General features: G+C 48.1%; 1 protein-coding gene across 2 annotated transcripts in view; it reads left to right on the top strand.

Moving 5' to 3' along the window:
* The window catches only part of LOC100092177 (ATP-dependent RNA helicase DDX19B-like), a 31,574-nt gene extending 19,557 nt beyond the window's left edge, over positions 1 to 12,017 (top strand). For both annotated transcript variants that reach the window (XM_029064445.2, XM_029064446.1), the window contains exons 8-12: positions 1,351 to 1,528; positions 3,779 to 4,016; positions 8,141 to 8,303; positions 9,523 to 9,714; positions 11,640 to 12,017. In XM_029064445.2, the coding sequence (XP_028920278.1) occupies positions 1,351 to 1,528; positions 3,779 to 4,016; positions 8,141 to 8,303; positions 9,523 to 9,714; positions 11,640 to 11,701 (833 nt within the window). In that variant the 3' untranslated portion in view covers positions 11,702 to 12,017. The remainder of the gene's footprint in view (positions 1 to 1,350; positions 1,529 to 3,778; positions 4,017 to 8,140; positions 8,304 to 9,522; positions 9,715 to 11,639) is intronic.
* Positions 12,018 to 13,667: the final 1,650 nt, after the last annotated feature.

Here is a 13,667-nt window from a genome sequence, read left to right on the forward strand (position 1 = left end):
TATCGAGTACCTACTATGTGCAGAGCAGTGTTCTAAGCACTTGAATTAATATTACTCATGGCATGGGAGACTGGGCTGGATGTGAAGTCACTTAACTTCTCTGTGCCTCAGTTACCCCATCTGTAAAATGGGGATCAAGACTGTGAGCCTCACGTGGGACCACCTGATTACCCCGTATCTACCCCAGCGCTTAGAACAGTGCTCTGCACATAGTAAATGCTTAACAAATTCCAACATTATTATTATTATTATGTGAAGATATTGTTTTCCTTAGTTCAAAAAATTGGGCACTCAGGCAGGGATGAAAATGCTGCAGTGAAAAGATTTTGTTCATTTAGGGCCTAAGAACTGAGTTATGATGCAGTCTTATATTCCTCTCACCTCTTGCCTAACTTTAATTTGAGTGAGAGAAGCTCCTAATTTAGTATCCTAAAATTTGGACCCTGTAGACCTTTCTCTCAAACTTCACTGGGGCCTCAGAGCCTTCAGGGTCCACACAGACCTGAATTTCTCCGACTAAAGTTCCCTGAACATTTTCTCATCCAGTTTCTCAAAAGTTCCCTGGACATTTTCTTGTCCGGTTTCTCTGGCCTGGAATACCCTCCCTCTTCGTATCCGACAGGCCATCGCTCTCTCCAACTTCAAAGCCTTATTAAAATCACATCTCCTCCAAGAGGCCTTCCCCATTTAAGCCCTCATTTTCCCTACTCCCCTTCCCTTCCGCATCACCTTTACTCTTGGATTTGTCCCTTTATACACCCCACCCTCCCTCCCCTAGCACTTATGTACACATCTGTAATTTATTTTAATGTCTGTCTCCCCATCTAGGCCGTAAGCTCCTTGTGGGCAGGGAACATATCTACCAACTCTGTTGTGTTGTACTCTCCCAAGCGCTTAGTCAGAGAAGCAGCGTGACTCAGTGGAAAGAGCCCGGGCTTGGGAGTCAGAGTCATGGGTTCCAATCCTGGCTCTGCCACTTGGCAGCTGTGTGACTATGGGCAAGTCACTTCACTTCTCTGGGCCTCAGTTACCTCATCTGTAAAATGGGGATTAACTGTGAGCCTCACGTGGGACAACCTGATTACCCTGCAAATCTACCCCAGCGCTTAGAACAGTGCTCAGCACATAGTAAGCGCTTAACAAATACCAACATTATTATTATTACAGTAAGTGCTCAATAAATATGATTGATTCCCATCTCATAATAGCCAAACTATGAAGTAAAAACCCATTTCATAGTGCACTTGAGTGCTGTGGGTGGCCAATGAGATGACTCTCAACAGAGAGCATAATCGAAAGCCCCCCCGCTAGCTGGAAATCCTCATCGGCAGTGTTTTGCTGTTTCAACAGTGGAGAGAGGGCAGAAAATCAAAGAGAATATTGTGATTGGGACTCCTGGGACAGTCCTGGACTGGTGCTCCAAGCTGAAGTTTATCGACCCCAAGAAGATCAAAGTGTTCGTCCTGGACGAGGCAGATGTGATGATCGCCACCCAAGGCCACCAAGATCAGAGCATCCGCATCCAGCGGTGAGTCCCGCCGGGCTGGAGGAGCGGTTCTGGCACCGGGAATCCTGGCCCGTCACTCGCCTGGGGGCTGGGGGACCGGGCCATTCTTGACCCTCTTTCTTCTTTTTTTTTTAAAATGGTATTTCTTAAGCGCTTACTATGTGCCAGGCACTGTTCTAAGTGCTGGGGTAGATATAAGATAATGCGGTTGGACGCAGTCCCTGTCCCTCATGGATTCAGAGTCTTAATCCCCACTTTAAAGGAGAGGTAACTGAGGCGCAGAGAAGTGAAATGAATTGCCCAAGGTCACACAGCAGACAAGTGGCGGAGCTGGGATTAGAACCCAGGTCCTTCTGACTCCCAGGCCCGTGCTTTAACTGCTAGGCCCCGCTGCTTCTGTTTGGTTCACTCCTCTCTCCCCTTTGATGCCTTCTTCCCTCTCCCCGGTGGAACTTTTGCTTCAATATCCTGACCACGTTGAAGACCTCTCTGGCCCCAGGAGTTGGTGGACATGAAGCGAGATTCGAAGCGAGATTCGAAGCGAGGTGTGGGATCTTCTCTGTGAAGCTCTACAAAGAGCGTGGACTCAGAATGGCTCTAACTTCTCTGTGCCCCAGTTCCCTCATCTGTAAAATGGGGATTAAGACTGTGAACCTCACGTAGGACAACCTGATGACCCTGTATCTCCCCCAGCGCTTAGAACAGTGCTCTGCACATAGTAAGCGCTTAACAAATACCAACATCATTATTATTATTATCATTCTTGAAGGCGGGCTGGGTTACGTGGGAGTGTAAGCAAATGCTTCCATCTGGGCTCCGAGAGAAAGACAGAAGGAGAGAGAGGAAGAAAGAGTGTGTGTGTATGCATAGTGTCGCATCTGTAGAGAAGCAGCTTGGCCTAGCGGAAAGAGCACAGGGCCGGGAAATCGGAAGACCTGGGTTTTAATCCCAGCTCGGTTTACCTGCTGTTGGTCCTTGGACAAGTCGATAGTGTTCTCATTCCTACTTAGTCTGCGAGCCCCATGTGGGACTTGATTCTCTTGTATCTACCCCAGCAGTTAGTACAGCGCTCGACACGTGGTGCTTAACAGATCATTATCCTTCTTCTTCTTATTTTAATAAGAAGAATAAGAATGTTGGTATTTGTTAAGCGCTTACTATGTGCAGAACACTGTTCTAAGCGCTAGGGTAGATACAGGGTCGTCAGGTTGTCCCACATGAAGCTCACAGTTAATCCCCATTTTACAGATGAGGTCACTGAGGCCCAGAGAAGTGAAGTGACTTGCCCACAGTCACACAGCTGACAAGTGGCAGAGCCGGGATTCGAACCCATGACCCGAGACTCCCTAGCTCGGGCTCTTTCCACGGAGCCACGCTGCTTCTCATTCCCACTCCGATTATTTTGTCCTGGTTACTAGCATGGTCCTGTCACTTTGGCAGCTGCGTGGCTGCTTGATACCTCTAGTAATGGTGTAGAGAAGGAGCATGGCATAGTGGATAGAGCACTGGCCTGGGAGTCAGAAGGTCTTGGGTTCTAATCCCGGCTCCACCACTTGTCTGCCGGGTGACCTTGGGCAAGTCACTTAACTTCTCTGTGCCTCAGTTACCTCATCTGTAAAAAATGGCGATTAAGAGTGGGAGCCCATTGTGGGACGGGGACCGTGTCCAACCTGGTTAGCTTGTACCTGCCCCAGTGCTTGGAACAGTGCTTGGCACAAAGTAAGCGCTCAACAAGAATCATAATTCTTCGTCTTCTTACTACTATTATTATCATCCACCTGTGTGAGGCAGGAAGTTGTGGTGTTCCTTTGTAGGGCCGAGGGGAAATAGATTGAATCAACACACTGTCCTCCTGGACTCAGGGTACCCTCTCCTTTTGTAAATTTTTCTCCCCTCCCCTTTAATCTATAGAGGAGTCCCGTGGCTCAGTGGAAAAGAGGCCGGGCTTGGGAGTCAGAGGTCATGGGTTCGAATCCCGGCTCTGCCACTTGTCAGCTGTGTGACTGTGGGCAAGTCACTTAGCTTCTCTGTGCCTCAGTTACCTCATCTGTAAAATGGGGATGAACTGTGAGCCTCACGTGGGACAACCTGATTACCCCGTATCTAACCCAGCGCTCAGAACAGTGCTCGGCACATAGTAAGCGCTTAACAAATACCAACATTATTATGATTTCTGCTGCCCATTCCGCCCTCCCCCCCCAATCCTCCTTGACCTAAGGACCCCGCCGGAAGAGCTGCATCACCCAACCCTAATCCTGTCTCCCCTTGAAGAATGCTCCCCAGGGACTGCCAGATGCTGCTCTTCTCCGCGACCTTCGAACCTTCAGTGTGGAGGTTCGCCCAGAAAGTGGTCCCCAACCCGAACGTCATCAGACTGAAGCGAGAAGACGAGACCCTGGACACCATCAAGCAGTGTTACATGCTCTGCCGAAATCGAGAAGAGAAGTTCCGGGCGCTCTGTAATCTCTACGGGGCCATCACTATCGCACAAGCCATGATCTTCTGCCAGGTAAGCAGGGCTGCAACGTCAGCCCGGGAGGTGTTGGCTTAAAATGTTACCACGTGTCTCCCTCTCCTCCTTTCCCCTCCTTTTCCCTCTCTCTTTCAGCCAGGAATTCATTCATTCATTCAATAGTATTTATCGAGCGCTTACTATGTGCAGAGCACTGTACTAAGCGCTTGGAACGTACAGATCGGTAACAGATAGAGACGGTCCCCGCCCTTTGACGGGCTTACGGTCTAATCCGGGGGATCAACTAGCTCTGTTGCGGACTAAGCTCCTTTCGAGCAGGGGACACGTCCATCAACTCTGTTGTATCGTACTCTCCCAAGTATTTATTTAGTAATAATAATATTAATAATGTTGGTATTTGTTAAGCGCTTACTATGTGCAGAGCACTGTTCTAAGCGCTGGGGTAATCAGGTCGTCCCACGTGAGGCTCACAGTTAATCCCCATTTTCCAGAGGAGGGAATTGAGGCACAGAGAAGTTAAGTGACTTGCCCACAGTCACACAGCTGACAGGTAGTGGAGCCGGCATTCGAACCCATGACCTCGGACTCCCAAGCCCGGGCTCTTTCCACTGAGCCACGCTGCTTCTCTGCTGACAAGGAGTGCTCAATAAAATGCTATTGACGGTGCTGACTAGATTTAGGAGATTTTTTTAGGGAAGGAAGCCCAGGATGGGAATCCTGAAGACTTGGTTCAGGAAGTGAAAGTGAGATCGGAGGGACCAGAAAAGAGGAGAGGAAAAAAGGTTCTCAACAGTCCCACGTAGTTTAAGCTTTCATTGGAAGTATGGAATTGCAGCCTGGCCTGGTTTGCGAGAATGTTATTTAAAAGGTATTTTTCGGGGGTAAACTTGTGCAAAAAGGAAGGCTATCCTGCAGGGAGACGTTACTGTTAGCAGGAAATATTAGATGGGGCAGGAGCTGTGTCCGATCTGATTTGCTTGAATTCACCCCAACGCCTAGTACAGTGCCTGGTGCATAGTAAGCGCTTAACAAAACCCACGATTATTATTCTTTTTATTAATAATAATGAAATCAATATAAACCAAGCCCTGCAGTATGCTCTGGGGTAGATCCAAGATAATCAGATTGGACACAGTCTCTGTTCCGTACAGGGTTCCCTCTCTAAGAGAGAGGGAGAGCAGTTATCGATCACTCAGTCACAGTCAGTGGTGTTTTTAGAGCACTTACTGTGTGCAGAGTACTGAACTAAGCTCTTTTTTTATGGTATTTTTTAAGCGCTTGCTATGTGCCAGTCACTGTACTGGAGGTAGATACAAAGTAATCAGGATGGACACTGCCCTTGTCCCACATGGGGCTCACAGTCTTAATAACCCATTTTACAGATGAGGTAACTGAGGCAGAGAAAAGTGAAGTGACTTGCCCAGGGTCACACAGCAGAAAGTGGCGGAGTGGGATTAGAACCCAGGTCCTCCTGACTCCCAGGCCCGTGCTCTATCAGTTAGGCCTTGCTGCTTCTCAAGCGCTTGGGAGAGTACAGAAGAGCAGAGTCGACAGGCGTGTTCCTTAACCACAGTGAGCCTGCAGTCGAGAAGGGGAGATAGTAAAATAAATTACAGATATGTGCTGTGGAGCTGAGAGTGGGGTGGATAAACGGCACAGATTCAGATGTAAGGGTGCTGTAGAAGGGAGGGAATAGCGGGCATGAGGGCTTAGTCAGGGAAGACCTCTTGGAGGAGATGTGATTTTAATAAGGCTTTGAAGGTGGGAGAGTGATGGCTTGTCACATATGAAAGGGAAGGGAATTACAAGCCATCGGCAGGATGTGGGCGAGAGGTCATTGGCGAGATGCTGGTATTCAACTCCCCCCTCAACCCCGGAGCACTTCTCTGTATATCTGTAATTTAATATATGTCTCCCCTTCTAGACTCTAAGCTCCTTGTGGGCCGGGAACGTGGCTACCAAATGTCGTATTGTACTCTCCCTAGCGCTCGGTAATAATAAAAATAATAATTATGGCATTTGTTTAGCGCTTACTGTGTGCCAAGCCCTGTACTAAGCGCTGGGCTGGATACAAGCAGATCGGGTTGGACACAGTGCTGTCCCGCCTGGGGCTCACAGTTACAATCCCCATTTGACAGATGAGGGAACTGAGGGCCAGAGACTTGAGTGACTCGCCCAAGGTCACACAGCGGGCAAGTGGCAGGGCCGGAATTAGAACTCATGACCTTCCGACTCTCAGGCTCGTGCTGTATTCACTATGCCATGCTGTTTTTCCTACAGTGCTCTGCGCACCGTAAACACTCAGTGATAGATCGATTGACTCTCAACTGAATCACTACTGTCCACCTCACTCTCTCTGCTTCTCCCAAACTAAGTTGACCTCACTCTGACTCTTCCATCTCCATCCCCTCATAAGGTTCTCCATCCTGAAACACCCTCCCTCCTTTCCTCCCTCTCTCCCCAATCCCTTCGGACCACAGGTCTCCCCACGTTAAAAGCCCTCCTAAAATCTCACCTCTATCCCCGAATGAGTCCCAACACCTCAGGCAAAATCAATTCATCAACCATTTCTCGCACTACTATATTGATTTACCCCCATCGTCGGCCCTTGTGCATATACGTGTTTCGATGATTTATTTTCACTGCTCTAGTTATAAATATTTTTAAGCCCGTCTTCCGTTAGAGTGAAAGCTGTTCGTGGGTAGGGAATGTGTGTCGCTTCTTTGGGTTCTGCTTTCTCGAGTGCTTGGTACAGTGCACTGGATCCTGGGGGAGCTCAATAAATATAATAAATACCATTAATTCATCCAATCTCCCTTTGTGACAGCACTCAATCACCTCTCTAAAGCACCACATCACCTTGCCCTCTTCTACCTTCCCTCAATACCGTCCTACTGCAACCCAGCCTCTTCACACTTGGCTCCTTCTCACCGTACCTCGATCTCTTCTGTCTTGTCGCTGACCTCTTACCCGTGTCCTGCTTCTGGCCTGGAACGCCCTCCCTCCTCATATCAGACAGATTCCTTCATTCAGTAGTATTTATTGAGCGCTTACTATGTGCAGAGCACTGTACTAAGCGCTTGGAATGTACAAGAAGGCAACAGATGGAGACAGTCCCTGCCCTTTGACGGGCTTGATAATTGGTCTCCCCCACTTCGAAGCCTTATTGAAGGCACCCCTCCTCCATGAGGCCTTCCCTGACTAAGCCCTCCTGTCTTCTTCTCCTCCTCCCTTCTGCGTCACCCTGACTCGCCCCCTTTGTTCACCGCCCCCTCCCAGCTCCACAGCACTTATGCACAGATCCAAAATGTATTTATTTATATTAATGTCTGGCTCCCCGTCTAGACTGTAAACTAGAGAAGCGGCATGGCTCAGTGGAAAGAGCCCGGGCTTAGGAGTCAGAGGTCGTGGGTTCTAATCCCGGCTCTGCCACTTGCCAGCTGGGTGATTTTGGTCAAGTCACTTAACTTCTCTGTGCCTCAGTTACCTCATCTGTAAAATGGCGATTAAAACTGTGAGCCCCACATGGGACAACCTGATCACCTTGTATCTCCCCCCAGCGCTTAGAACAGTGCTTGGCACAGGTAAGCGCTTAACAAATACCACAATTTATTTATTTAAACTCTTTGTGGGCAGGGAATGTGTCTGTTATATTGCTATATTGTACTCTCCCAAGCGCTCTGCGCACAGTCGGCGCTCAGTAAGTACGACTGGCTGAAAACAAGACTCTCTTAGCAGAAGCAGCATGGTTCAGTGGAAAGAGCACGGGCCGGGGAGTCGGAGGTCATGGGTTCAAATTCCAGCTCTGCCGCTTCTCAGCTGTGTGACTTTGGGACAAGTCACTTCACTTCTCTGTGCCTCAGTTACCTCAACTCTAAAATGGGCATTAAGACTGTGAGCCCCACATGGACAACCTGAATCACTTCGTATCCTCCCAGCGCTTTGCACATAATAAGCGCTTAACAAATGCCATTATTATTATTACTATATACTCTTGGAACTCTTCAGTTTGTTTTTCAAACGCATGCTTCTGTGGCCTGTGAAGACAGCTTCAGGGAGTGCTTTCAGGACTCCCAGTTCTTAGTTGTAGACCTCTGGTTTAGTTGGAGAGCCACTTGATCGTGGCGATTTATGAACAAATATTTTTTCTCTTAATCCAGACCCGGAAAACGGCCAGCTGGCTGGCGGGAGAGCTGTCGAGGGAAGGCCATCAGGTGGCACTTTTAAGTGGCGAGATGGTGGTGGAGCAGAGAGCCGCGGTGATCGAGCGTTTCCGAGTGGGCAAAGATAAAGTGTTGGTGACCACCAACGTCTGTGCCAGGGGTAGGTTGTGCTGTGGCCCTGAGAGAGCTGAGGTAGGGAGCCCTCACAGCTAACCACAGATCTTCATGTGATAACATGAAGCGGCATGGCCTAGAGGCAAGAGGTCGGGTTTGGGAGTCAGAGGTCGTGGGTTCTAATCCCGCCTCCGCCACTTGTCTACTCTGTGACCTTGGGCCAATCACTTCAGTTCTCTGTGCTTCAATGACCTCATCTGTAAAATGGGGATTGAGCCTGTGAGCCCCACATGAGACAACCTGATCACCTCGTATCTACCCCAGGGCTTGGAACAGTGCTTGGCACATAGTAAGCGCTTAACAGATACCTTAATTATTATTATAACGTTCCTTGAGCAACTACTCCATGATCGATAATATGAGAATTGTCACTGAATCAGAATTTTTTAATGGTATTCGTTAAGCACTTATTCTGTGGCAGGCACAAGCACAATTGTGGTAGATACAAGCTAATCAGGTTGGATGCAGTCTATGTCCCACATGAGCTCACTGGGTCAAGGGAGGATTTTTTTTAGGATAGGGGAGACAGGGGCATTATTTATTCATTCATTCAATCAGTTATTAAGTGCTTATTGAGTGCAGAGCGCTGGACTAACTGCTCGAGAAAGTACGGAACAACAATAAACAATGACCTTTCCACTCCACAATGAGCTCACAGTCTAGAAAGGGAGAGATAGACAGCAATACAAAAAAATAAAGTTAAAGATATATACATAAGTGCTGCGGGGCTGGGAGCTGGGGGAAGAGCCAAGGGAGAAAGTCAGGGAGACGCAGAAAGGAGGAAAAATAAAGCTGAAGCTGAGAAGGCCTCTTGGAGGAGATTTGCCTTCAATAAGGCTTTGAACGGGGGGGAAAGAAATCGAAGGATTTGAGATAGGAGGGCGTTACAGGCCAGAGGCAGGATGTGGGCCAGGGGTCGGTGGCGAGACAGGTGAGATTGAGGCACAGTGAGAAGGTCGGCACTAGAGGAGCCGCTAGAGGAATGTCCTCTAGGAGCATTAGAGGGCATGTTTGAAAGAAGTGAGCAACTGGTGAGTGAACAGTTGAAGATGGCTGTTAGGGAGGGAATAAGGAAGGGGATAAGGTGTGACGAGATGGGGTCAGATGTGCAGGTGGAGGGTGGAGGGGGTGCATTTTGAGAGAAGGCAGATCTCCTCTTGAGCTTGACCTCACTTGTTTCTGCACACCCCCCACCCCCCCGCCAGGAATTGACATTGAGCAGGTGTCTGTGGTGGTCAACTTTGACCTCCCAGTGGACAAGGACGGGAATCCAGATAACGAGACGTACCTTCACCGGATCGGGCGCACCGGACGCTTCGGCAAGCGGGGCCTGGCGGTGAACATGATCGACAGCAAGCACAGCATGAACATCCTAAACCGCATCCAGGAACATTTCAGTGAGTTCAAGCTTCAGTGAAGCCTTTCTCGCTTGGCCTTCTATAATAATGATAATAATAATAATAATGTTCGTATTTGTTAAGTGCTTACTGTGTGTCCAGCACTGTTCTAAACACTGGGGTAATAATAATAATGTTGGTATTTGTTAAGCGCTTACTATGTGCAGAGCACCGTTCTAAGCGCTGGGGGAGATACCGGGTCATCAGGTTGTCCCACGTGAGGCTCACAGTTAATCCCCATTTTACAGATGAGGTAACTGAGGCACAGAGAAGTGAAGTGACTCGCCCACAGTCACACGGCTGCCAAGTGGCAGAGCCGGGAGTCGAACCCATGACCTCCGACTCCGAAGCCCAGGCTCTTCCCACTGAGCCACGCTGCTTCCCCAGCGTAGGGTAGATACAGGGAAATCAGGTTGTCCCACGTAAGGCTCACAGTCTGAATCCCCGTTTTACAGATGAGGGAACTGAGGCCCCGAGAGGTGAAGTGACTTGCCTGAAGTCACACAGCTGACAGGTGGTGGAGCTGGGATTAGAACCCATGACCTCTGTCTGACTCCTAAGCCCGGGTTCTTTCCGCTGAGCCATGCTGCTTCTATGAAACGGCAAGGCGGGGAGATTTAGTGGAGGAGGGGAAACTACGTCCCGTACATTGTCTGTGACCTTGGACTTCAGTAGCATTTTCAATAGCATTTATTGAGTGCTTACTATGTGCAGAGCACTGTACTGAGCGCTTGGAATGTACAAATTGGCAACAGATAGAGACAGTCCCTGACCACTGACGGGCTTACAGTCTAATCGGGGGACTTGCCTCTGGACTCTGAGCTATCCATAATCCCCTGTTTTGACATGGGAAAGGATCCAGTAAATAGTGGCTGCGTCAGTCAGTCAGTCGTATTTATCGAGTGCCTACCGTGTGCATGGCACACTGCTAAGTGCTTGGGGGAGTACAATATAACACACTGGCTGTCCACAGAGAGCTTTCAGTCTAGAAGGGGAGATAGATATTAATAAAAACAGATAAAATTACAGATATGTCCATAAGTGTCATGGTGCAGAGAGTGGGGATGAATAAAAGGAGCAAGTCAGGGCGACGCAGAAGGGAATGGGAGAAGAGGAGAGGAGGGCTTAGTCAGGGAAGGCCTCGGAGGAGATGGGCCTTAATTTAGGCTTTGAAGGCAGGGAGAGTAATTGTCGGATTATGAGGAGGGAGGGCGTTCCAGGCATTGTCTTCTAGAGCTATTGCAAAAGCAGATTAATACTCCGTCTCCTGGTTATTGTGAAATGCGGCTGTTCCAAGTTGTCCTAGTGGCCCCTCGGAAAGAACGTTTGCCCTCTTCGATAAAATGACCTGGAAACAATGGCATCATTCCCAGATCACTGTTGAGGCCCGTTCAATTGCTCTGTACCCCTTTTCAATCCACCATATGGGTAGGTTTGCGTGTGCGTGTGTGTACGTGTCAGAGTGTAAGCAGACAACCTGTTGATATCTTGGCTGGAGCTGTTTAAACGAAGCATTCCACAGTTAGAACCTCATTTCCTCTACCCCCTCTCCCTTCTGCATCACCCCTTCGCTTGAATCTATATCCGTAAAATACTTGATATTCACTCCGCCCTCAGCCTCGTGGTATTTACGTGCCTAGTCGTGATTCAGTGTAATCTGTCTTCCCATCTAGACTGTAAACTTCTTGTGGGCGGAGAATGTGTCTACCGGTCCGTGTGTGGTAGTCTCCCAAGTGCTTTGTGCGGTTTTCTGCACGCAGTAAGCACTCAATAAATACCACTGACATTGATATCGATAGTATTGCTGCCCACAGAGGCATTACTTCTTAAACCCCCCACCCCCCAACATCGGATACTTTGTAAGGTGTCAGATTCTGATGTGATCGCTGCTAACTCTGATTCTCTTGGATCTAATTTCTTCACAGATAAGAAAATATACAGACTGGATACAGATGATTTGGATGAGATTGAAAAAATAACCAACTGAAAAGGAACAACTGGACCGGTTTTATCCCTTCCCCGGGGGGTTTCTTGTGCACCGGTCAGGCTGGTTGGGGTACGGATTGACGCGGGTCACGGAAAGGATTATGATGTAAATACCCAGAAATGACCTCATTTGAAATCGTGGTTGGACTTCAAATGACCGATAACAGGGAAGTGGAAAGAGAAAATCTTTACATATGTAAGATTTTAGGATTGCTTAGTTTAGTCTTAGGATTGAAAAACATTTTTCACAACAGGCCAAGAAATTCCGTTTGTTTAACTTCTGAAAGCAATAAACAGTGGATTTGTTAATTCATTAAGACAGGGCTTCCTTTCTGTCTCTAAACATCAAGTCCAAATGGAGCAACTGGGTTGTTTTGGGGGTTTTTTGGTTAGATGTAAATTCTTCTCTTTAGTTTTCTGTCTTTTATCTACTATTCAGTTTTCCGAGGGTTTTTTTAGTTCACTCTGGCCAAATCTTTCGCTGAAATTCCACACTAATCCGCTCATCATGAGGGAGAGTGTTTTGGATGGGCAACCTATTTTTGAGGTAAGGGCGTTGATGGAAAGCATGGGGGCAACGTGGCTAACGGAAGCTGACCGTGATCCGCTTGGAAAAAAAATCACAATTTCTCCTATGACGGAGCTGAGTTCATTAATTAATAAAACGAGGCTACCTCCGCGATTCCCACAGTTATGAATCTCTCGGGGGAGGACCGGGGATTGGCTAATACTAAGCGCATCCCTGCCCTGTCCTGGCAACCTCAGGAACTCATCCCTTCAGAGGAAGCTGGAAGCCAAGGCGCTCCCAGAAAGTGACTGTTGTCATCGGGAAGATTTGGAGTGGGGGCCGGGGAGAAGGCTAGGTGAGAGGCTTCAGCCTCCAAGGAGCCAGAGGATCACGTCGGGACTTCCTTTCCTCCCGGCTGCTATTTGAAAGGAAGTCTAGTTCCTCCTCGGGGAATAAGATGATTATGGAGGATCCTTTTCTCGCCAGCTCTTGGCTTCCCTGCCGGGGCCCGGAGAGGCATCTGGGTTGTTCCACAGCATTTATCCGCACACGTGAGCCCTTATGGGGCATCTTAGACTTCCTCAGTGGTTTGCCAGGTGGGGAAAGGGCAAGGAGAGGGAAGGGTAACCACTGCTTTCGCCTGAGTGCCACAGCTGTTCCCAACCTCCTCCTAAGCCTTTGAATAATGTCTGACCCCGCCTTTGCAAGTTATTACAATGGTGCATCTTGACGGAAAAAGAGGGATTAGCTTTATAATTACTTTGCCTAGAGGCTGATTCCAGTGGGAAACATTGCTACTTTCCAAGCAGTCTTGCAAGTACATTTCAGAGCTGGTTAATGATGGAGTTTGGTACGGAAACATCAAAACTCGTAGGCCGCTGTTGACTGAAAAAGAAAACACCAACTAAGCCTCTTGCTGCGTAGCTCATTCTGTCTTGCGGGTCGTTAATCGACTAATACGCTGCTAGGAATCCATCTTCCAGAAGTGAGCGGCCGTGCCGAGGGGAGGGAGGAATTTTTTTCCGCAGAGCTTGACCCTAATGTCGGGATCTTTCTTCCTTTCTCCCCTAGGCGGGACTCATTTTTTACTCACAAGTTTAAAGTTGTGGGTTTTAGATTTCTTCTGGTTTCTAGGAGATTTTTTAACTCTGTGTTCCTTAGACTTCTCCAGCGCAGCAGGAATGTGTTCTATTTCATTCAGCACAGGAATCACTTCAGAATAAACGTAAACATTGTAAATGAAGATTTTTTTTTGCAGTGTTGGCTGTTGTTCTGTTCAGAGACAGGGGTGTGAATCCTTTTACCAAGTTAAAAAAAGGATTTAAAGTGTATTTATAAATTTTATATTTGAATAAAGGTTTTGTGGCAAATGTTTACTCTGAAGTTGTTGTATTCTGGGTCGTGTTTGGTTTGGTTTTTTTTAAAACCTATTAAGCAACATGGCCTCGGGGATAGAGCG

Source organism: Ornithorhynchus anatinus, chromosome 5 (assembly GCF_004115215.2).
Source record: "Ornithorhynchus anatinus isolate Pmale09 chromosome 5, mOrnAna1.pri.v4, whole genome shotgun sequence".
Lineage (NCBI taxonomy): Eukaryota > Metazoa > Chordata > Mammalia > Monotremata > Ornithorhynchidae > Ornithorhynchus > Ornithorhynchus anatinus.